Source organism: Rhinolophus ferrumequinum, chromosome 11, assembly GCF_004115265.2.
Source record: "Rhinolophus ferrumequinum isolate MPI-CBG mRhiFer1 chromosome 11, mRhiFer1_v1.p, whole genome shotgun sequence".
NCBI classification, from domain to species: Eukaryota; Metazoa; Chordata; class Mammalia; order Chiroptera; family Rhinolophidae; genus Rhinolophus; species Rhinolophus ferrumequinum.
Window position 1 is genome coordinate 70,609,481 of NC_046294.1, and position 24,460 is coordinate 70,633,940.

Below are 24,460 nucleotides of genomic sequence, written 5' to 3' on the forward strand. Positions count from 1 at the left end.
ACCTCAAAGCAGAACTATTTCTGGTGTCTCTCAAGTAGCTGGGTTAATGTGGCATAAGGGAAAGCCTGACTAGCAGGTATAATTAAAGGATGAATCACCGATATAGTCATGAGTAACCCTGAAAGCACCTACAGGGAAAAAGTCCAACGTACTAAATTTAGAGGCTAAAGGATGAGGGGTAGGAGAAAAAATCCTAATTTCATGTAAATACAATGATGGGCCTCAGTGGAAACATTGATAACGCATCAGTGTGTTAGCATAGAGCATATTCTGCTCATGTGATATGTGTACTCATTCTCTCTGTTTTCTGTTCTTTGAACTGCTTGAGGTCAGGTACTATGCTTTGTTTTATCTTTCCATATAAATTATTTCTCTGACCAGATCCTAATGATGTAGACAGTAGGTATAACATGTGCAATTTTACACATGAATGGGTAAATGATATTCTATATCTTAGAATTGAGAGGAAATAAAAATTTAAAAAGTCCTGGACTTTAAATACAAATGAAAATCAACATATAACATTAAATGATACTTATCAAAGACTGCTGAAGCATTTTTAAAGAACTAATCACAGGGCTGGTTAGCTCCATTGGTTAGAACGTGATGCTAATAACACCGAGGTTGCCTGTTCCATCCCAGCATTGGCCACTGTGTGAGCAGTGCCCTCCTTTTAAAAAAAAAAAAGAATTAATCACAGGACTTTTATTTAATGAAAAACAGGAAGGCATTGTTATATTTTACCCTGTTTTATATCTCAGCAGTTGGCGCTGGATTTAGTTGCTTGGAACAGCAACATGGCAAAAGTTGAAAGGAAAGTATTTGTTTGGCTTGACTGGTTTTTTTGTCTTTTGGCTGTGTGATGAATACATAAAAATCACTTCAGGTGAAAAGTGGCCCCATTGCTGCTTCTGTCACTCTTAACTGACAAATTCACCCCAACCCATCTACCCAAATGAAGAGTATTTAACTGACAGGCAGAAGTTAGATACTTGGAGGTAAAATGACTCTAATGGTGACTGGCCATTCTGCCAATATTTTGAGGCCTAATGATGTAAATATACATGGAAGGTTTTTAAGTCTAATTTTCCTGGCTTAGAAGAATTTAAATCAAAGCCATCAAATATACTGTTTACATCATCTAATCTGTCTTAAAGGATATTAAGACAGATTACTTTTAATGTTCATGTGTCCTTTTTTTTTTTAAAGCATTTGAAACTAAAAGTCTTGAGGATCTCTGAAACTTAATTGAGAAAAATGTAAAGCACTTTAATGGAATTTTTCCCATGATCTGTGGAAGAGTTTTTTAACAGATGGTTCAAATGGACAAAGCAATGAAAACAGAAATTAAAAGCAGATCCTGAAGAAAAGGAACTGTGTTCTCAGAAATCCTATAGATGATGGCAGGACTAGATGTAAAGCAGTACTTTCTTTTGCATCATGGTTTGGAGAGAACAGCAATTTATTAGGTGGTCCTATACGCGAGGGTAAGGGTGGGTGAGGGGGGAAGTACCTCTTGGTGGGAATTATTCATTTAAAACTCCAGCCAACTTTAATGATTTTACAATCTCCTTGCTTGTGGAGCAATTCCATCCAAGTGCCGATTAAAAAACACAATATGGTGAGTCAAATAGGTATTCTCCCAGAAGTAGTTCGGAACACCTAAGTCGGAGGTGGGTATTTGGGTGAGGGGGATGATCTGCGTGGGAAGATCTAAGCAACTTGGAAAAACAACAGTAAACAGCCCAAGGCCTTGTAGCTTTTCGTTTTGAATATAAAAATCCTGCCTTTCTTGGATCAATGAAGTGAGCGGTGGCAAAGAGACAGGAAACCTTTTCAACCTGGAATGTATATGCATGTGTGGAGACCTGAAGTAAACTCTAAACTAATTCTAGAAAGCAGCATCTTCCAACCAGGCTTCGAAAATGTTATCTCTAACTTTAGGGGAAGTTAATGCTGGTTTCTCTCCCAGACATTTCTACGGAATGGGTGGTGAGAAGGAGGGGAGATATGTTGGGAGTTTGAGAATGTTTTGTGACGTGGAGGACCCCAAAGTGTCACTGTGGGTTACAAGGAGCCAGGCGTCCAGGAGGGGACAGGGTTGACGCCCTCCGCGAAGGCAGGAGCGCACGGGGCCGCAGCAGCGCGGAGCCTGGGAGCGAAGTGCGGGCCAGTGGGTGGCGGCAGGAGGGTAAATGGGAGGAGGGGCGGGGTGGCGAGGGGTGGAAGCGCGGAGGCAGGAGGAGGGTCTCCGAGCCCAGGTCCGATTTGCAAGTCTCTGAGCCTGCGTCCGCGGAGGGGGAGGGCTTCCCCGGCCCGGTCCGAGTGGCGGCTGGGCGCTGCTGGCTCACAACACAAAACACTGTCAAGAGAGCAGGAGAGTGGAGCTGCCGGAAGTGTCTGCGCGCCGCCAGAGAACTTTCCTGCTCCGGCCGCGGCCCGGAGCCTCCGCCGCCTCGGTGCTCGCAGCGACGATGCGCCGCGATGACAACACCCTGAGCGGATCCGCGCGTCGGCCCACCCCTGGTGTCTGTGCCCGCCTGCCCTTAGGGGAAGACTGAGCCCGGAGGCGTCCGCGCGCCACGGGAGCCCGGCGCGGGCGGCGGGCTGCGAGGGGCCCGTTTCCTCTGCGCAGTCCCCTGGCGTCCCGACGCGTTCCCCGCGATCGCGCGTCCCCAGCGCCCTCCGCGGTCTCCGACTGTCCCCGCCCTGACCGCTGGCCCCGACGTACCCCCGGCGCCCGCTGGCAGTGCCTGTGCCATGGGGCTGCCTACTCTGGAATTCAGCGATTCCTACTTGGACAGCCCGGATTTCAGGGAGCGCCTTCAGTGTCACGAGATTGAGCTGGAGCGAACCAACAAGTTCATCAAAGAGCTCATTAAGGACGGCTCTCTGCTCATTGGGGCGTTGAGGAGTAAGTAGAGCTGGCCGGGGAGGGGGGAGAGGGAGCGGGGATCTGGAGTGTTCCCGCGGGGTGCGGGTCTGAGGAGTGGGATGGAGGAGACGGAGCTTCTTTTGTTTGAATGGGTTTGGGGACAAAGCTGAAGAGCTCCCCTGCTGGTGGCTAACAAAGTTTGTTCTTAGGTGTTCCTAGTTACTTCCATGCCTACAGAGAAGGCACAGCTCTCTACTGGACGCTGGGATCTATTCTGAGGAAAGGTGTCCAGAAGTCATCTTTTTGTATAACGTTTCTGGAAACATGTTGGGGACTATTGGTCTTCTTTGTAACGTTTTTATAACGTTTCTGGAAACACATTGGGGACTATTGGTCTTCTGTGTCTAGTTGGAACATTTAAAAAAATCCTTAAGGAAGGATTCAAGAGTTTGTCTTAAGAATAAAACGAGACTATTTAGTAATACTCAGAGTATGATTAATTTCTTGTGTGTATCAGTGGCTCTTCATTGGACACCATCATTGACTTTTGTTTTGTTTTTAATAGGCGTTTGTAGTTTTGCCCTTTAGTAAGACAGACTGGCACCAGTGGATTTTATCTCTTTACAAGTTTCTGAACATTTAAATTCCTGGTTTGCGCTGTAAATCTGGTGTTGGTCAGGTCGTTGAGGACGAGAGTTCAGAGCCAATCAGAACTTCTGATAACCTGTAGAAAGTAAACAACGCCCTTAGGGGCTTCTCGCCCCTCCTTGTCCACAGGCCTCTTGATCTGGAGCTTCACTTTTAATTACCAAGATATAAGGGAGACTTAGCAAAAGAAACTCCACAGAGTTTCTCTTAACAGATAATTGAGTGATTAAATGATGAGGCTTAACTTGTTACCTTTCCCAGGACGTTTTTGCATCTTTAAATAAAGGCTTGGAAATACTTTAGCTACTAAAAAGAGGCCCTGGAAAGCCATGGGGATGTAATGTACAGCATAGGGAATATAGTCAATAATATTGTGATAGCTGGTTGGTGGCTGGATTTACCATGGTGATCACATCTTTAGGTATATAAATGTTGAGTAGTAATGGTGTACACCTGAAACTAATATAATATGGTATGTTAGCTATATTTTAATAAAAATCTTGAAAAAAAAGAAAAAGAAGCCCTGGAATCTCTGGCCTCTGAAGGCTGGGTGAATGAAGTATTTTCATAAGGTGGAGAGGTCTTTAGGTGATCTAGCAAATCCCAGAACATATGTTCGGGAAGCGTCATAGTATATGTCAAGTGCCAGGTCAGTAACAACATGATGGGGATGTGTGTTTCTTTCTGAAACAGACAACATTAGCATCTGATCTGTATTTTGAAGCATGTATTAATAATGGTAAGGAAGGAGCTTAGCAAAATGCATTGAAATTAGTGTGCTCCCAAATCCTTTTTTATTTTAACCGTCCCAAATGCTAGAACATTTATTAGGTTGGTGGAAAAGTAATTGCAGTTTAAAAGGTTAAAAATAATTGCAAAAACTGCAGTTACTTGTGCACCAACCTAATACTTAGCACTTACGTTACTTAACCAGCCTAAAGAAAGTATTTTTTGTGCTCACATTCACTTAATTTGTGATTTTGAGGCCACTACTGATAACATTGTTTACTGATTTGTGAAAAATATAGTTTATCTGCAGTTCTTTCCATCCTGTGTATACACATATGTGAACTCTCTTTCCTGCCGGCTTGCAAATCCTGCTTGAGGTCTTGGGACTGGCCTCTTTGCCTCAGAGCCTGATGTCTCTTCAAAAAGTTGCCCCATCTCAGAGTGCTAAGTGCTGAGCTGACTTGCTAGATGTGCCAGATGGTCTACAAATGACACTCTGCTCTGCTGGAGATCAGTTTTAGTGTTTCAAAGGGTGAAAATACTTACAAAGCTGTGACAAAAGCTCTGAAATGTACAGTATGTTACTAGTAATATTATGTACTGTATTATGATTTGTGAATCTAGTATTGCAAAAATCAGGTGATTTCTATTCTTATAGGTTTGTTCTTCCTCATAAGTGAAGAAATCTGAAGAGTGTAAGTGCCTTGAATATACAGACCCCACCTTATTAATTTGGCCTTATGCACTTAAATATACAACCTGTTATCTTTCTTAGGATTTTTAAGTTTGTGATGAGGGTGCATTACACTCATGTGCTGCATCAATGTCGTTGTCAATAGCGGTGAGGCCATAAGATTATAATGGAACTGAAAAATTTTCTATTGCTGGTGACCTTGTAGCTGTCCTAATGTATAGGGCAATGCATTACTCACATGTTTGTGGTGTTGCTGGTGTAAACAAACCTGTGCTGCCAGTTGTATAAAAGTATAGTACGTACATAATATTTGATAATTGGTAATAAATGACTGTTACTGGTTTATATATTCACTATGCTTTACTTTTTATCATTATTTTAGATTGTATTCTTGCTACTTATAAAGAAAAGATTCTTGTAAAACAGTATGTCACGTTACACCAGTGGCAGCCTCATGCATCTCCTGTTTACTGACTCTTTGATTGCATCATTTTGTCTTGTGCTTGATTTAATCTTGTATTGCTGTATACATGTAGTGTAGCCTACGTGTACAGTGTTTATAAAGTTCACAGTAGTGTACAGTAATGTGCTAGGCCTTCACATTCACTCATCACCCACTCACTGACTCATCCAGAGCAATTCCAGTCCTGCAAGCTCCATTTATGATAAGTGCCCTATACAGGTGTACAATATTTTTTTAATCTTTTGTACCGTATTTGTACTGTACCTTTTCTATGTTTAGATATGTTTAGATACACAGATACTTACTATTGTGTTACAGCTGCCTGCAGCATTCAGTATAACGTGCTGTACAGGTTTGTAGCCTTTGAGCAATAGACTGGACCGTATAGAGCGTAGACATGTAGATTATACCGTCTAGGTTTGTGTGACTGCACTCTATGATGTTCGCACAATGACGAAATCAAAACTGCCTAATGGCACATTTCTCAGAATGTATCCTGGTCCTTAGGCAATGCGTGACTCTCTCATTGTGGAAGGAAAGCATTTTATTCCTTGTTAAAAGAATTCCCAGCATCAACTGCCAAATGGGAAAGATTTGGAGCAAAGGAACCCTTGAAGTCACATGACGGCACTGCTTTTTTCCCCCACCAAGCCACCTTCTGTCCCTTAGGGAGGATGCTTTGAGGCTGGACTGGGGTGCTAAATGCCTGTTTTCTGAAACTGGGAGGATAGGAGGATAGGAGTGTGTCTAAAGGACTTGAAGCATGCTTGGTTCTATCTTCCATTCACCAAAGAGCCCTCCTTTCCCTAATCCTGCCCCTTCTGACAGTTTTTCCTTTCGGCCAGGAAGCCTTCACCTTTCCTATCTTTAAACTAAGCCTTTCCATTCTCTATATCTAATAGTGTATCCATTAACCATTTCAATTTTATTTTAGCACTTTGTTATTTTCATTAATTAATGGTTTCTTAATATAACCTTCCTGAACTGACAATCATTAATACATTTCTAAGCATCTTCTGTTGTTTTCATCTAGGCTAATAACTTTTCTGGTGAGAGTTTTGGCATGCACTCTTAGTTAATACATGCATGACTATTCCAATAGGAGTTACATATGCTGTTTGATCTTTGGTTCAGGATGTAGGTGTCTGCAGTAGAGTATTTGGAAAGGTCCTTATAAATAAAGACTTTGACAGGATGATTTTAATTTTAAATAACTTATGTAAGATACTTAACATGTTCTTTAAATGAATTATCGCACTTCCTATTCACATCCACTCTGAGAAAATGGATGCCAGTTATTAGTAATTAAGTGGATTGACATAGACCTGAGTTCCAGTTCCAGTTCCAGTGTTGTCAAATGCTGTGTGATTATTGGTTTAAGTAACTTAACCTCTCTGGGTCCTACCTTTCCTGTAAAATGAGGAAACATCTATAAAAAAATCTTACCACTAGAATTATTTGTTCATATGGTTACAAGCCATATAGATGTTTGTTTTGATGACTGATACTTGAGAATATTTGATAACTGTTGAATTGGGTTTTACTTTGTGCTTTATGACTCAAAAATCTCCACCCTTTTCATCAAATGTTATTCTATGAACTTTGTTCTTTTACAGGTGCCAGTCTTAAAATTTGAGTTGTGAAATCATAAACTAGTTTTCCTTATTAATTTTCTCCTTTCATGTTCCAAAGAAACATTTCAAAATGGCTGTCATATAATTCCTCCTTTACTTTGTCTTTTCTTTATACTTTTGAATTCAAAGAACTATCTTTAAGTAGAGCTATGTCCTTGCAAAAATAGACAGAATAGACGCCCCCCGCCCCCCTAATAAAAGACAAAAGAGAAAAAAAGAATAGACACAAGTAGAATTATACTGATTGAATTGAATTGTTTTGGTGGGGAGAACATACTAACATTCATTCTTTCCTCCACCTTGCCCTGCAGCGTCTCGCCATCTCCCCTTTCTTACCGAGATCCCCTTGGTCTCATTGCCCAAGGTGGAATGGGCCAACCGTCCCTTTGCCTTTAGGATAGTTTCTCAAACTTGTGTGTCTGGGCTTCTTTTAAAGGAAAAAAAAAATTTTGGTGGACTCTAATATAGATGTAATTATTATGATAGTTAAATACATATATACACATGAAACTGTAATTCTTAGGCCCATTCATACAACCTTAAAAGCAAATCAATTTACAATTAAATATAAATAATACTGCGAAACCAATAAAAAACTTTTCAGGTATATTTAATTAATCTACTGGATGATGTTTTGCCGGAACACAATTTCCTCTCATATAAAGACTGCTGATAATATCTTGTGTTGATTCATTTTCTCACTGTTTTTCCTGATTCAAACTGTAGTTCTTCAAAATCTTCTTGTCCTGATGATGGCCTTAATATGTCACAAACTTTATTTATTCATTGGTCATATTGCATCTGTTGTTAAAGTATTAGTGATCCATGACACAAAGAAGAAGGGGACCTAGTTTGAGTGGTAGAAGTTGGTTGCTCATAAATTGATGTAGGATATGCAGTTAATTAAGAGATTAGCAAGAGGGAAGCACACAATTTCTTAAAGGTGACTACCCTCAGTGCCCACAGACCTCAGTCTGAAGTATACGGCTGTGGTGCCTCTGTGAGTAAATAGTCGTTTATACTGGGGGTGCCAAAAAAATGTATACAAGTGGACACTTTGGTCAACGTTGCTCAAGCAGTAGTTTGCCGTAATCAGAAGTCTAGATGCTGATGGTAACCACTTTGAGCACCTCTTGTAATTGTGGAAGTCAAACGTGACTTGTATTCATCTTTTGTTATTGGTAGGTATTGAGTATTATAATTTTAATACACTTTTCCTTTCTTAAAATGTGTGTACATTTTTTTGGCACCTTCTGTAGTAAAAGAAACCCCTAAATCCAAAGGCTACATTGAAATATCTTAGAAAGCGTGAGGTACTCCTGCCTTCCATTTGTTGTATTTCACAAACTCACCTTTGTTCAAGCTTGACTTGTGTTTCTACTTCAAGCCCGTCATTTTGTGTGTATGTTCAAGAGCCCACTTTGCTACCAGTTTTTGGTGGCACGGAGAAAGCCTTTCTAGTTATTGGTCTATTCATTTGATCATTCTTCAACTTTCAGTGAGAACTACTATTGTTTTAAGCTATTTTTGATATTTAAATTTGAACCCAGGTTTTATTTAGTTTAAGGGGAACTCGTAGATTCTCGTTACCCTGTGAGAGCTACCTCACTGCTGCTTATCCCTCTAGGGTCCTTTTGCTTGTTTAGTTGGGCAGCCTCATGAAAGGTGTTGCTGTGGAATTACTTCAACCATTCGTTTGCTTCTTAGAGTCATTAGAATTTGAGTTAAATGAGCAGAAGTAACTGTATGTGTCAAATGAACTGTAATTAATTTTAGGAACTGATAGATTCGGAATGTGGTGCCTAAATGTTCTGCTTCAGGGACCTGTACAAGTAAAAGCAGTTATACTCATGTTAATTTAAATGGGAGCTTTGGCACTCATCAAAGTGGAATTCAATTGGGCTGGCTGAATACATCCATCTACCTCCCCTGATTCTCTACCGGAGGTGTATAGGTGCCCTTTAACAGTATGTATCTTTATTTCTATTGGATTTCCTTTTTTCAGCAAGTAGTGGTAATTGAGGGGCTGGCCTGTTAGAAGGCCAGTGAATGGGTTGCTAGGAGAGCAGAAAATGTCTCCTTCCTAGTGGAGAAGAATGGCTTACCTGTAGTCACATTTTACACGGCCTCCTGTGACGGTTATGATCAAGGTACTCTGAAAGTACAAAAAACTCAGGTAACTACTAAACTTTTAAGTCAATGAAAAGCTGCTTTAACACTTATCTTCTCAATGATAAACATTTCTTAGCGCACAATGTAAACTGTGTTGATGACGGGTAAGCATAGCTCAGATTATGTAAGAAAAATACTAAAGCTTACATTCAGTATTGCTTTGGTGCCAAGTACAATTTTATTCAAGTAATGTATACATAGAAAGTGAAAACAACTCTTTTCTCTGGATTTATTAAGATAAACATTAGGTTAAAATTTCAGACCATTAGGCTGTATACAGTAAATATTATGCAACAATGAAATGTTTATTTTGGACAGATGAGAAAGGGTGAAGGAAAGGGGGCTATTTATTTAGTCTTGAATCTCTTTCACGGATATTGTTTCTTGCCAGAGCCAATTGCCACCTGTTGTGGCCCCAGCCATCTCTTCTGTCTGGATGGTAATTTCTGCTCATTTCCGCCTGCTAGACAGGTACCAGCCGCCCTCTCTCCCCACCTGTGGCCCACCAGTTTCAGCCTGCAGCTCTGCCAGTCTTCCTTTTTCCTCCATCCTCCTGAACCTCTGCCCAGCATCTAATAATCCTTATAGTGTATCCCCAGTGGATCTGGCCTCATCAGCCAAGGACTTCTTGCTACCTGCTTATTGCTTCCTGTTGGCCAACCAGTTACAGCCAACGGCCAACCACCACCTGAGCCAGCACCCCGCCACGCGAGCCCGAGAGCCTGGAAACTGCTCTCTGGGACTCCATCCCCACATCATGGGAGGGATCAACAAGGAGAAGTAAATTAAAATTGTGAAAACAATTTAAATATTATGGTTTTGGAACTTGTATCAGGCTTTGTGAGCCTTCTATGCAAAAATTATGTGACACTGGAGAATCAAAGGAATGACAGATTAATTAGCCTGTTTTAAAAGTTGGTTGCGGGAAATTTGAGGGACAGTAAAAAATTGTCAATATAAGAGATAATAGGGGTGACTTTTTTAAGGGGCACACTGTTTGGAAAAGATTTGGAAAAGCTGTGAACTCATGCAAAAATCATGTCAATGTAGGAAGTAATAGGCAGAAACTTTTAAAGGCTTATACTGACTGCTTGTCATTCCTGGTTTTCCTTAGGTGACCATTTCTAATGTTATTATTACTTCCTTTGTATTCCAGCTCCATCATTGCACCTTTTTCTCAGTATGTGATGTTGCTGAATTCCTCTTCCATTTTCAGTAATTTCCCTTATCCACTGAAGCAGTGGTGGTGTGCAGGGATTCTTCGTAAACTTTTTACTGTTTGCTTTCCTTGTGTGATAACATCTGCTCCCAGGGTTCCACCCCTGACGTCATTTTTCTGAGCTGTGGGTCTGATTTTCACCAGCCTACTACCTATCACCACCTGGATGTGCTTCAGGCATCTCAGACTCTGTCCAAACAAAGTACTTCCTTCTCCTCCAAGCTTGTTCTTTTTGTGTTCTCATTTGTTGGGTTACGTACTCATCCACCTGGTCATCTCAGAGAGTAACATGAGTCCTTCGAAATCTTCCAGTTTCCTTCTACTCCATTTTTAAATTGGAGGCTTTTCACTCTACCCAGATCTAATATTTGATTAGTCCTGCAATTCCATGCCCACAATATCTTAAATTTGATTTTCTCTGCCTGCATTAATACTCCTTCTGTGTGTGTGTGTGTGTGTGTGTGTGTGTGAGAGAGAGAGAGAGAGAGAGAGAGAAATATATGTTTTTTCTTAGCTTAAAACAATAAAAATGTATTCCCTGGCCAGAAGTTCAAAATCAAGGTAATACCAGGGCCATGCTCTCTCTGAAGGCTTCTAGGGTGGATCTCTACTTGCCTCGTCTAGTTTCTGGTGTTGTCAGCAATCCAAGACGTTCCTCCACATGTAAATACATCACTCCAATCTATGACTCCATAGTCACATGACATACTCCCTGTGGTCTCTGTTTATTAGATTCTACTTCGTCTTTTTAATATGAACATCTAGGTGCCAAGGAATCTCTATTCTCGTCAGCTGTGACCACATTGTGGATGCTCAGTAATTGCTGAACATGAACCACTCTATATTTTACTAAGAAGAGCATGATACGAAGAAGGGTTTTGAATATCTGTGGAGGGAGTGAGCCAGGGAATGGACTGACTCTAAGTCGACTCTTTAATGTTGATCCCGCCAGGCTTCATATGTGACTGCTCTGGCCTGGTTGTACTGACTGTTAGGATTGGGTAACCCAGGGGACCGCAGTCAGCACCAGGGGTTAGAATTTCATTCCAGTCCTGGTGCTGCCATTAACTAGTGGCATGGATACAAGCAATTCATCCCAGACCCTATTTTCTTCAAAAATGTGAATTATATTTGTCCTATATTCCTTGTAGGATTGTCGTGTGGCCCAATGGGGAAAAAAAAAACAACGCATAGTAACAATATAAAAATGTAACATTGTAATTTTAATAATTTCAGCTTATTTTCAAGACTTGAACAGGTTTTTGTCAATGTTATATCATTCTTTAGAAACAAGATTACTTAAGTGGAAATGCTTTAGTTGAATGTTAAAGTATGGACTTGTTTGTCCTGCAAATTAAATCAGTTTGGTAGGAAATGATTAGAAAGTGTATCATGGTTTTGGATTTAGCTTTTTGCTTTTGAACAAATAAATAGTTATCTATTATTATCTGGAAACTAAGAAAGCATTAGGCTGGCATTTAGGTTTGATGAACAGGCAACATAGATTTTGAAACTTCATCGACTTATCTGCTGGTGCCTCTGTTATGCAGGTCAGTGGTCTATAAAAGTTATTAAAAATGGGGGGCACAACTTGCACTTTTCAGAAGTGGGCAGTTTCACAAAATATAACAGGCCAAACTGCAGATGAAAGATCTTTTTTCCACATTGGTTTCTGCATTGAAAGTAGACCGTGGCTTACAAAAGCAAGCACTGTCTTAGATGTTTCTTATGATGCACAGATGGTTTGTAAATGTAATTATGTTTGAGGTGAGATCATCCCAGAGGTTATTGGTGAGAAAAGAAAATAATGAGATGGGCCGGGCATTGCTGGAAGGTCTGAGAGCAGGGAATTATGGGGTAAAAAGGAACATTTAATTAAGAATTGCAAAGGAAGATTCAGTTGGCTCAGTAAGAATATTGAATTGAGCCGGGTTGCTAGTTGATCAAGGAAAGGTGGTATGATTGGTGTCAGAATCACCAGAAGAGGATATTTGGATGATACTCTAATAACAAAACAGATTATTTAAAAAACAAAAAAGATATTTCTTAAGGGCTCTATGAGCTTAAGAGGAGTTCTTCCCTTGGGCGGGGGCGGGGATGTAGGGAACAATGAACAGGCAGTCTGGATTTTTGGAAAGGTTTGGAAAGTGAAGCAGGGGCTGGAAAACGCCCACCTCAGGCATTAAACAAAGAAGATAGAGATCAAAATAATCCTGAACAAGGAATAAGCAGTGAGTGAAAGCTTCCCGGACTGTTAGGTTTAAGCTCTGTTGTGTGCATGTCTTTTTCTTCCCATTATTGCCTTGGTTCTTCTAAATGCTCTAATGGAAATTGGAATCCGATAGATATTCATGGCTGACTGAGTGTGATGTTTGGTGACACCCGCTGATGAGAGTGAATGAGAGAGGATGAAATAAGGGTGCAGAACCAAGATGTCAGTTGCAAGACACTCTTCCCATGTTAAATCCTTAGGTTATGGCTTAGACTTTCTCTTTTTTTTTTTGTTGGAGATTGTATTTTGCACTTCTGTCTGAACATACATTAATTTAAATAAATCTCAATTTATTCAAATAATCTGAATATTAAATTTGGCTAAAAGAAACAGTGGTTGCTTTGTAGCTAGTTTAGTATTATCCTTCACACATGTGCAGTGTTAATAATGTTTAATCTTTAACCATTAGAACATTTTAATGTTAAGTAGATTCCTTGAAGATTGAACATTAACAGCACTCAGCCTGGTATAGGAGAAAGAGCCTGGGCTCTAGAATCAGCAATGCTTTTCAATCCCAGTTCTGCCACTTACTGAGCAAGTCACTTAGCTTCTTTTGTGGTTTTTCCTTGTCTATACCATGAGAATAATATTTATTTCATATGCAATTTGTAGAATTAAATAAGATAACACATATAAAGTATCTGGCACAATGTATAGTACTTGGTATTAAATACTAATTTCTCATCTATCTCATTTCTAGCTAATGTTGAGACTAGGAAGCAAAATTAGACCAGAGTTATAAACAACCACCACCATATTTTATTCAAAAAAGGATGTGAGGTGGCTTTGCTAAGCAAAATTGTTACAAGGACAAATGCATATATATATATATATATATGTAGAGAGAGAGAGAGAGAATATTTAATGTTGATATGACATAGCTGTACACCATGTGCTATTGCTTGGTATCACGAATGTGGCTGGTAGTGAGAGGAAGCCCTTGCTTCTGTGGAATAATTTAGCTATCTTTTTAAGGACCTTTCCACATCTGAGTTTTTATGATTTTATAAAAACCATGGTGTTTTATTTTAATGATTTGATTATTTGCCTTTTTTTTTTTTTTAATCTCTGGCAAGTTAGCTCCATTAAAAATGGCACCGGATCTTTGGGACGCTGGAGTTGGACACCATGATACATTTTTCATCAATGTCTTTTAAATGACTGGACTTACAAGAAGTTGTGTCAAACTAATGTTTGGAGATGCAGAAGTCCATAGGTTGTCACAAATCACTGAATGTTGGAACCAGTTCTGAAAGTTTGTATACAAAGACAAGTATCTTAGTGAAAAAGCCAGTCATATTATGTAGATTTAACAGAATGAGATTAATTAGAGCAGGCTTACTTAAGGAATTGATATTTGTATTAAAGAATGAATTTTTTCTTTTACAGTGACAATAATATGCAGTAATTCAAATCCAAGAGATACTGCCAAGAAAGCGAAACTATACCAGTGATTTATGTTGTTTTCTATTTGTAACAAAGCATTGCCTGTGTTATTTTCAGATGCCATTTCTGAGTGCTGATTTTCATTGTATGGGAATGCCTTCTTTTAAAATGCCATTCAGTTTTTAAACATTATTGAAGTATAGTTCACTACCATAAAATTCATCATTTTAGAAATGTACAATTCAGTGGTTTTTCATGTGTTTACAGGCTTATGCAACCATCACCATCATCTAATTTTATTTTAAAAATTGTTTTCAGCTTTATTGAGGTATAACTGACAAATAAAATCGTAAGATATTTAAAGTGTACATCAAGGTGATTTGATATGCAAATACATTTTGAAAGGAGTCCCACCTGGTCATTAACACATTCATCACCACATATTTTGGTGAGAACATTTAACTTTAATTTTTATCAAATTTCAGTTATACAGTGTTATCAATTACAGTCACTGTGTTTTACATTAGATTCTCATTCCTTATTTACCTTACAGCTGGAAGTTTGTAACTTTTTAACCATCCTTTCTCTATGTCTCCTATCCCCCAGCCCCTGGCACCAGTGCAGCATTTGTCTCTCTCTGTCTTGCTTATTCCACTTGGCATAATGCCCTCACAATCAGTCTATGTTGTCACAGTGTCAGGATTTCCTTCTTTGTCATGGCTGGATAATATTTGATCATATATATGTAAACTTCACATCTTCTTCATCCATTTATCATTGATGGACATTTAGGTTGTTTCCATATCTTGACTATTGTGAATAATGCTGCAATGGACATAGGCTTACACATAATTCTTCGATATCCTGTTTTTATTTTCTTTGCAAATATACCCAGGGGTTGCTGCGTCATAAGATAGTTCTATTTTTAATTTTTTGAGGAACCTACATACTGTTTCCATAGTAGCTGAACCAATTTGCATTCCTACCAACAGTGAACAAGGGTTCCCTTTTCTCCATATCCTCACCAACACTTGTTGTTTCTAGTCTTTTTGGTGATCACCGTTCTAACAGATGTAAGGTGATACTTCTTTGTGGTTTTGATTTGCATTTCTCTAATGATTAGCGATGTTGAGCATTTTTTGTATGTACCTTTTGGCCATTTGCGTGTCTTCTGTGGAAAAATGTCTATCCAGGTCCTCTGCCCATTTTTAAATCGGATTGTTTGGTTTTGTTTTGAGTTGTATGAGTTCTTTATATATTTTGGAACCACTATCTTATTTTTCATTGCCCTAAAAAAAATCCCATACCCATTAGTGGTCATTCCCTATTCTTTCTCTTCCGGGGCCCTTGGCAAGTGTTACTAATATAACTTCTGTTTCTATAGATTTGCCTGTTCTGGACTTTATTTATAAATGGAATTATGTAATCTCTGGTCTTCTGTGATTGACTTCTTTCACTTAGCATATTTTCAGGGTTCGTTTGTATTTTAGCATGTACTGGTACTTTATTTTTATTGCCAAATATTCATTTGTATGGATATACCACCACATTTTGTTATCCATTTATGAGCTGATGGACATTTTGGTTATTCTGTTTCTTTTTGCTGTTATGAATAATGCTACAAACATTCATGTACCTGGTTTTGCGTGGCTGTATGTTTTCATTCCCTTGGGTCTATCCCTAGGCATGGAATTGCTGGGCCATATGGTAACTCTGTGTTGGAACTTACCATTATAAATAGAAACTTAATAGGTTTATAAGCATTTATATTACATTTTTTAATGATGGGAGCAGTTTGAGAGCTAAATGTATATTTAAATCAAAGTTATAACTTCCCATAACAAATTCACTTTGACTTTTATATTTTTTGGAGGAAACAATTACTAGGTGGGTTTAAGGAGGAGATATTTTCATATTCTTTTCATTTTCATTATAGATGGATAAGTATTTAAAATTTCATAATGTAAATATAGGACATTAGCAGTTTTTACATATGTGCAAAGAGTGTTAAGAGGAGTGGAGAGGAGAAAACAAGGAGAAAATGCATGTTACGGGACAGGAGAGATGTGGAGAAGAGAGCGAATGGAAATCATTTCCTTATATATTCATTCCGTATATTTATTTAGCACTTGCTCTATGTCAGATACTGTTCTAGGCCTTGGAAACACAGACTAGACAGAGACCCAGACCCAGTTTACATTTACTGAGGGCATGCTGCTAATATTGTATGGTGTGTGTGTTGCTGCTTGGTGTTGACTTCCTAGGTACCGTGTGTACCCTTTACCTCCTCTGGACAGCTTTTCTCTGTTTTGCAGTGTAACTTGCACGTACCTCTATTATAGCAGTCAATAGTTTAGGGATCTCATATGAGAATGGCAAAATCCATTCTTCATCCACTCAGCTCACTTCCGGAAACGTATAGGGGTCACGTACTGCACTTCAAGCATTGTCTTAGATCCTGACTGTGTGTGTGTGTGTGTGTGTGTGTGTGTGTGTGTGTGTGTGTGTGTAAGCCCTGGTTTCCTCATTTTTACAATGGGGATAATAATAATAATACTACCGACTATTTTTCATAAGGATTAAGTCTCTTGTGAGATGTATTTAGCATAGTGCCTGGTACATAGAAATCAGCAAATGGTCAATATTATAATCTCACTATATCTTTTAACAGAAAAAAAATTAAGTAATCTCAATATTAAAATATTTAAAATGGGAAACATTTTCAATGCCTTTCTATGGTATTAAACTTTATTTTTCATTTAACCTTCCATTTCCACAGGAACACACTTAAAAATATACATGTAATACATATACCATTTACATATAAATTTGTATCATTGTATCAAATATTTTCTTGCTTTGGCATATTTTTTATTATTAGCATGTTTATGGCTGTAAATTCTCAGATTGAAGGTGGCACTTATGTGTAAGTAATTTAAAGCAGTCTACATGTGAGATATAAGTGAAGCCAGAGACGGTTACATTTTGAATAAAGAAACATCTGCAGTTTGCTACAGTTCACCAAAAGGAAATTGGATCATGTATCAGCTATGTGATCGAATAAGACTTTCATCTTTTAAAGGATTTTTCCTGCCTAAAATCTGCATTCATCCCTTATTCTGAAATGAAGCCTGTGGTAGATACATTGTGACATGGAGTTTGGGGAGCCCCAACATATCCTGTTATTGGAGTGCAGCTGCAGCACCCGCTGTACTTAACTGAAAATAAATAACTGTTTTTTGAAAGCTTCTTCAGGCTCACACATTTAGATAGCTTTTCTTTTCTTTCTTCCTTTTTTTTTTTTTTTTAAAGTTCTTAGTTTATTAGTCCTCTTCCGAAAAATCTGCTCAATCACCACAAAGTAACTGAGGCATCTTTACTCCTTCTGTCATCCAATCTCCACCTCATTTTTGCCAGCACCAACATTGGCCTTTGCAGTCCCCTAACTTTTCTTCATGCTGTTCTTGTGTTCCTTTTGCTGTTTTCTTGAGATCTTTTTCTTCTTATACAGGCCATGTCTTGCAAGTCTCTGGGTTCATTTTTCTTTGTGGAATCCAAGGAGTCATAAACCATGCCAAAGCCAGTTGTCTTGCCACCACCGAAATGGATTCTGAGTGCAAATACAAAGGTGACGCCTGGTGTGGTGGTGTACATTTTGGCTAGTTTTTTCCTTCAATTTTTGTCGTAGGTACTGTTGCCTTCCCAGGGTGAAGAATGTTGATGACCATTTGTTTCCATTGAAGTAGTCGATTGGTCATGAGCTTCCTGGTCCGGAGAGTTAACTGTGTCGTTCACGATGGCGGCCGACCCTCTATAGCCAGGGAGGAAGAGAGGATTGCTTCATTTTCTTAACATGGACAGCTTAGTTCTTCTATATTTCTTTTCAGGCCCTAAATTTTTAGTTTTTAGGACTTTGAACACTGTACTTTTTAAAGAAGTTACTTTTAAAATTAATCAAAGAGGAGAGACTAGTCTTTAGGCATCTTTGGCTTTAGGCTTTCAATTCTATTTACCCCTACTGCTCCAGCTCCTTCAAATTATACATGTGCACACACACCAAGCCCAGGTTCCTCTAAACCAGGGGTGTCCAAACTTTTTTCAATGGTTTTCACCAAGGGCCATATGCGGTAAAATACACAAACAGCCGGGCCACTCACTCGAGGTGAAGTACGTATGGCCTCACCTGGTTTATTTAAGTAAACTAAATATCTTTTTGGAATTTGCTGCGGGCCAATTAACAATGGATTGCGAGCCACAGTTGGCCCACGGGCCGCATTTTGGACACCCCTGCTCTAAACTATGGTCTATGTGTCTTTCTGTGTCTAGTACTCTGCCTGGTACATATTTATTGTCAGGTAACTGTTGAATACATAGTTGTGTTGAGTTTATGAAAATTTAGCACAGAGATATTCTAAAGCTTAGGACTCTGGTGACCACTTGTCAAATCCTGTGGTCATCAATTTACTGTGCTGTTGTATTTTTGATCCTATCAGCCACTCCTTACTTCCTGAAGCTTCTTCTCCCTTGGCTTCTGTAGAGCCATATTCTCTTACCAGTCTTTTCATCAACTTTCCAACTTTTTCTTCTGAGTCTTTCAGAATTCTTTACCTTTTCCTTCCTCTTGACTGTAGGTAGGTGTTCATATTGTCCAATGAGAACCTTTTCTCAATGAATATTTATTCACTACCAAATGGTTAGCATCTGTAAGACAAGTGGGGGAAGAGTAATAGATAACTGAGCACTAGACACGTGACAGTTGATTAACCAAAGGATAAATACCGCTGTTACCCTTTACCAGGAATCAGAGAAATGAATATAAGAGTAAGTTTTCCATTGTTTACCTATTAAATTAGCTAAAAGATTTTTTAAATGCCTTTTGCTAATTAGGGTGAACTAAGACTCTTTCAATGTGCTGCCAATAGCACAGTGTACATTAGTAACAAATTTCAAGAACCTTAAAGGGTTTATATGCACTGATACCGTGATCCCAATTATGCTACTTCTACAGCAGGTAATTTTGATTTCCCACCCAGCATCTGTGTCCTTTCATCCCTTCTGTAACAACTGTGAGTTTGTTCAGGAATACAACCCTTCTCCAGATTAGCTAAGTCATTCATTGTAACCCCTTGCTGGTGACCCAGTTCTAATCAAGATGTAAAGGACTTGAGCTGTGTTTCTCTCAAGTTGAAATAACCAGTAGCACCCATGTGAGTTTGTTGTGGTACAGCATTAAATTTGGGAACTGGGTCCCAACCTATGTGTCATTATAGTAATTAGAAATGACTTTAATTTAGTAAACTTGAACAGTAATTATCTAGTCAATTAAACGTAACTCTTACATAAATCTAAGAGAAAAGCAGGGTACAGAATTGTGTACATACTTTTGTCATTATGTGAGGACAAAAATATGTCTGTGAACAAACTTCGTAACGTCTAACAAGGTGGAATGCTGTGTGTAAATGCACTAGGATTGCAATGTTAGAAAGACCCCCCTCCCCCCTGTAATGGAGTAAAGGAAGTTAGTGAGAACCTAGTGGGAGGTGTTGGAGAATGAGTCTTGCTAGTTCTCCCTCCCCTTTACCCTCCGAGCTTTGCAGCTGCGATTCCAGCTGTGCTTGCTGTTTTCCATGGGGTGGGGTGGGGGGGTTGGAGGTAGGGGTGGAATGGGAGGCTTGGAGCTCTCAAACTCCTGCCAATTGCTGTGAGTTGATGAGTTGATGAGGTAGAAGTTGAGACAGTCTTTCTTGTCTGTACTCTTTAACTACATTTCTTTCCAATCCATTAACAATTCTCTGTAAATAATTTGCCAGCAACTTCCTTAATTTATAGTCTTCACATCCTTCATCTACTTGCTTTCATACTTTCCAGTTCCTGACAATTTAATTTGGTTTGTCTCCTTTTATCCAGTTCTCTTTGAGCAGTTTCTCTTTTCATTCATTTACAAATGGCCTATGAAGGTGATCATAAAATATACATATCCAGGTCTGGGCTGTTTTATTTGGTTGCGGTAAGTACACCGTTTTCATGGACAAATTAATTATACCCGATGTTGTACTAAAATATAACTAGTATTAATAACTATGAGGGTTCTCTCCTGGAAAACATTAGGTTTTAAGGATGTTGAGAGTATATTTCTGACAAGGGTTAAGGCACAGAACTATGGTGAGTTTGATTTTTTTTGTAATGTTTTATAAACTATCAGAAGCAAATGTAGTTCCTGTGAAAATTCCTCATAGGAACATATGACCTTATTGTTTTTGAGGTAACAGATATTGAGGCATATGGGTCAGGGATAAATGGAGAAAGCTGGAGACTCAGAAATCGTGAAAAGGGAGGTCTACCATCTGGTAAGATTTGGCATCAGTTAGGCCAATCTGGGTGATCCTGACCTGTGACTCAATATATAAACTTGGGTGACTCCTTTGCTCCCTCTGGAGCTGTTTCCTTTACTGTAAATTTGGGATAGCCATCTTTGCCACATAGATTTATTTTGAGAATTAAATCCATTCATTTCTCGGATAATTATTAATCACCTACTGTGGATTAGGCATTGTGTTAGGAACATAATATTCTAAAGTAAAAGATTCAATAAAACGATAATTTGGCTTCTCTTTAATTTCTGCTAAAAATACTTGGAAATTGTATAGCTTTTAGTTGAGAGGAATTTGGTATAATATCAGCTATTTATTGGCTATGCTTCAGGGATTTCTTTAGGGAATCTGCAAAAATCTGTTCCTTTGGATGTATCACTGTAAGTGATCTGCTGTGTTCATTGCCTTTCCATGCCAAGCTTAAGTATGAGCATATTTGTTGCATTCTGTTTACTTCGGTAATCAATGGGTTTGCATTTTTAATGTGGTTTGAATTTTGTTGTATTTATTGCGCATCCTTTCTAAAAAAATTGTTATGCCACAATTGTCTTACCTACTCTTTTTCTTTAATGAAAAATAAAGAATAATCTAAAGCAAGAATTTTGGTTAATGGGCTCTGGCCACTCTGAACAGGTATGGTTTTATAATATGGTATCAGTATCCTGTACTTTCTGTTATTTAAATCATGAGTAACCTAATGAGCAGAATGTTTGCAAAGATTCTGAAATCCTGTTTTTGTGGAAATATGCACAACCTTTTTTAGCAGAGGGTTTTAAATGATCTAGAGACTGAAATACTTTGCTTAAAGAGGATTCAATTGTATTTACCTGTGAAGTCAATTCCTTTAAAAGGTCTAATGTAAAAAAGGTTTTGTTACGGCATTTAATATTCCTAAATTTGCTAAATTTTATATAAACATTTCAAAGGATGAACAGTGAATTGAATTTTATGTCCACTTACCTGAGAAACTTACAACTTATTCTGTGTGTTTTTGTGTGTGATACTTGAGATAATTTGCTGTCATCTGAAGAAGCCATTCCGACTAACCCCTACTTCCAGAGTTGATGTGGTCCTTTATCTTTCTTCCACTACCAGGGTGAAAGGGAATTCCAAAATTTTAGTATAAAAGGAATTTTCTTGAACAGATATGACAAGCAGCCCTCTAACATCTGGAGATGGTTCTTGGGCCTGATGAAGAGGTAGTAAACATCCCTGAGAGAAGAGAAGAGATGTCTGGCTAGGCTTCTCAGATCCTTCTTTTAGCCCTGGTTAAGTTGAACTATATATAGCAGACAGATGTAAATAATTCTTATTTAGCTTTTACTTTGGATTCCAAATGAACTATACCCTTGTGCAACCTTGTTAACTCTTGTCTCTAGTTGGAGAATAGAAGAACCTAACTTTCCTTTTCCTGTCTTTAAATGTGTAGGGTTGGCACAAGACCTGAAACATGGTGGAAGTAATAATCTGCCTTTAAGGGGACGCCCCCTCCCCATTCCATTTCCTGTTCTACTTAAGTTGCTGCTTTGGGACATGTTTATCTGAAAATGGTAACAAGAGAGAGTAAGCAGTGCATTTCCTGAGTATATGTTCATCTGATGTATTAGATAATCACCTTCTCATTTTCACTATTCGTGGCCATATTAAAACTTTTTCGTTTTTGATTAAAACCATAATTGAAAGAGATAACAAAAAGCCAACACAAGGAAAGCTAAATGTCAATAGGATTTACCCATTATCGACCAGGAAAAATACAACTATACCAGTTGTTAGGGACTTTATAAGAGTCAGGAAGCAGTGATTCCTGTTCTTGAAAAGCTCACAAACGAAACAGAGCACAAATACGTGAAAAGAACTAAAGTGGATGGTTTTAGGTAGGTGAAAGGTCACTAGAGGAATTACATTCAGCATATCTCGGAAAGTGATGTCCATGGATTGGACTAGTGTCTTGGGAAGAGAGTACATAGCACAGGACAGCATGGGCGAAAATACTGACGCAGAAATTAATTATCCTATGACAGAGCTGACAAATCGATTTCTTTTAACTGAAGCAGTTAACAAATGAGAAATGAGAAAAGAACTGGGAAATGTATATTATGAATGTCTTTGAAAGTTAGCTTATACTAACAGTCCACTAGATGTAAGCTTCAGGGGGACCTGTGCCTGTCTTGTATTTTGATCCCAGTGGGTTCTGTCTCTTGAATTGTGCTGGGTCCATGGGTGGTGTGGAGTTATTATGTGTTGAATATGGGCCATGACTAGAAATGCAGCATGTAACAGTGTGCCTTTTATTAAATTTTTCTTCAGTGTGTGCATTTAGTTAAAACCTCTTTGTGGTTCATTGCGAGGAATGTTTTTAAGCTTAGATAATTAGGAGATCAGAATTTAATTATATATAGTAACTGAAAAATGTTTGTGGATCCTGCGTTAATGAAATGCTGTAGGCAGTTAATGAAGATGTTGAAACTGAGTACTTCAGAAATAAACCAGTAGAAATTTTCTAGTTAGTGAATTTACTAATTGTTGATTTTTTGAAGCATCATTTCTTTCTCGACTTACTCACATGTCTGTTATACGAAATAGAAGTCTATTTTTATGGTTCTATATCCTTTGGGGTTGAAGCATGGTTTATTAAGGAGAAGACAATATTAGAAAGTGACCTGAGTTTCATCATAAAAAATGCACCAAAAATTAGATATTTAGCAGTTTTATTTCGTTGGTAGAAGGAAGTTACTCTTTCTTTCTCTCTCTCTTTTTTATAAGTCTTGTGAGAAATTGCAGGAAGGATAAGAAATCTCCCCCCACTCCTTTTTAAAAAACTCTCTCAAGGTTATTTTGGGAATGAATGTGTTTAGTGGAGAAAAAAGAAATATTAAATAATCAAAAAGAGAAAGATAGTGAGTATTGGTACAAAGCCCCTGAACACAAGGAGGGCCAGAGAGGAAAATTCCACGATGAACTCTTGAAGTACTCAATGCTACAGAATTAAGTATTCATAGGGGATTTCAGCAGCTTAGACATCTGTTGAATAACAATATCAGTAACATTTATCATCTGAGGATGATTTTGGGTTATGTAGAGGACAAGTTCAAAAAAGGAAATCATGGAGATGCAGTCTGGGTTTTGTTTCATGCAAGTAGGAAAGGAAAACTAATTTGAATTTGATGTGGGTTTAGTATTTACTCTTTACATGTGTTATCCTGGCACTCAAGTTTACTCATGTGGGATATTATATATTCAAATGTTCCAATGGTTTTCAAACTGGGGGTTGTGATCTGAGAGGGTTCTTGAAATCAATTTAGTGAGTTGAACTAGTATTAAGAAAAAAATAGAATACATAAGATAGCATAGTGAATGTATTAAGGGCAATATTGTTTAATAAAATATGTTTCTGTTTTATTAAGAACACATGAATGAGTAGATAATGTTGAATTGTAAAATGCAGTTCTTACTGTGAGTCATGGTCAAAAATGTAAAAAGAAAATCACAGTGTTTTTACAGAAAATGTGAAAAAAAATTGAGATAACGCTATTGTGAGTTATGTCTCGCTAGCATGTATGTGGTGAAGCCTGATTAAGTTTTCTTTGGGAAGGTGAGTGGGCAGACACCTTGGGAAAGAGCCATTCTCCGGTGCCACAGGACGTTTTCAGGTCACAGAGTTCTTCGCAAGTGTCACATCGCGTGGGTCCTGTGAAGCGCTATCAAAGCAGATCCTGATCAACTCGGCCGTGCTTAGCGCTGCAAAGTGGTCACAGCCATTGTATCTAGCAACTGACATTAAAGTCAAGAGAGAATTTAGCTAGTTCTTGAAAGCAGGTATTTTCTGTGCAAACTCCTGTACTTCTTAAAGAAACCACATCTTTTTATTTTGTCCTACTGGCAGTATTTCCGAGTTTTGAGGAGCATAGCTTGGATATAAGTGAAAGGAAGATTTACCTTAGTGAGCAAGTTTGAAACAGGGCAAAACATCATCCTATAAGGTTTGCAGATGATAATA

At 38.4% G+C, this 24,460-nt stretch overlaps 1 protein-coding gene across 1 annotated transcript in view; it reads left to right on the forward strand.

Annotated features, from left to right (window-relative positions):
* The first annotated feature begins 2,260 nt into the window (after positions 1-2,260).
* ARHGAP42 (Rho GTPase activating protein 42) overlaps positions 2,261-24,460 on the forward strand; it is a 251,311-nt gene continuing 229,111 nt past the window's right edge. Inside the window, exon 1 of the mRNA XM_033121252.1 lies at positions 2,261-2,914. Coding sequence (XP_032977143.1) covers positions 2,761-2,914 — 154 coding nt within the window. The 5' untranslated portion in view covers positions 2,261-2,760. The remainder of the gene's footprint in view (positions 2,915-24,460) is intronic.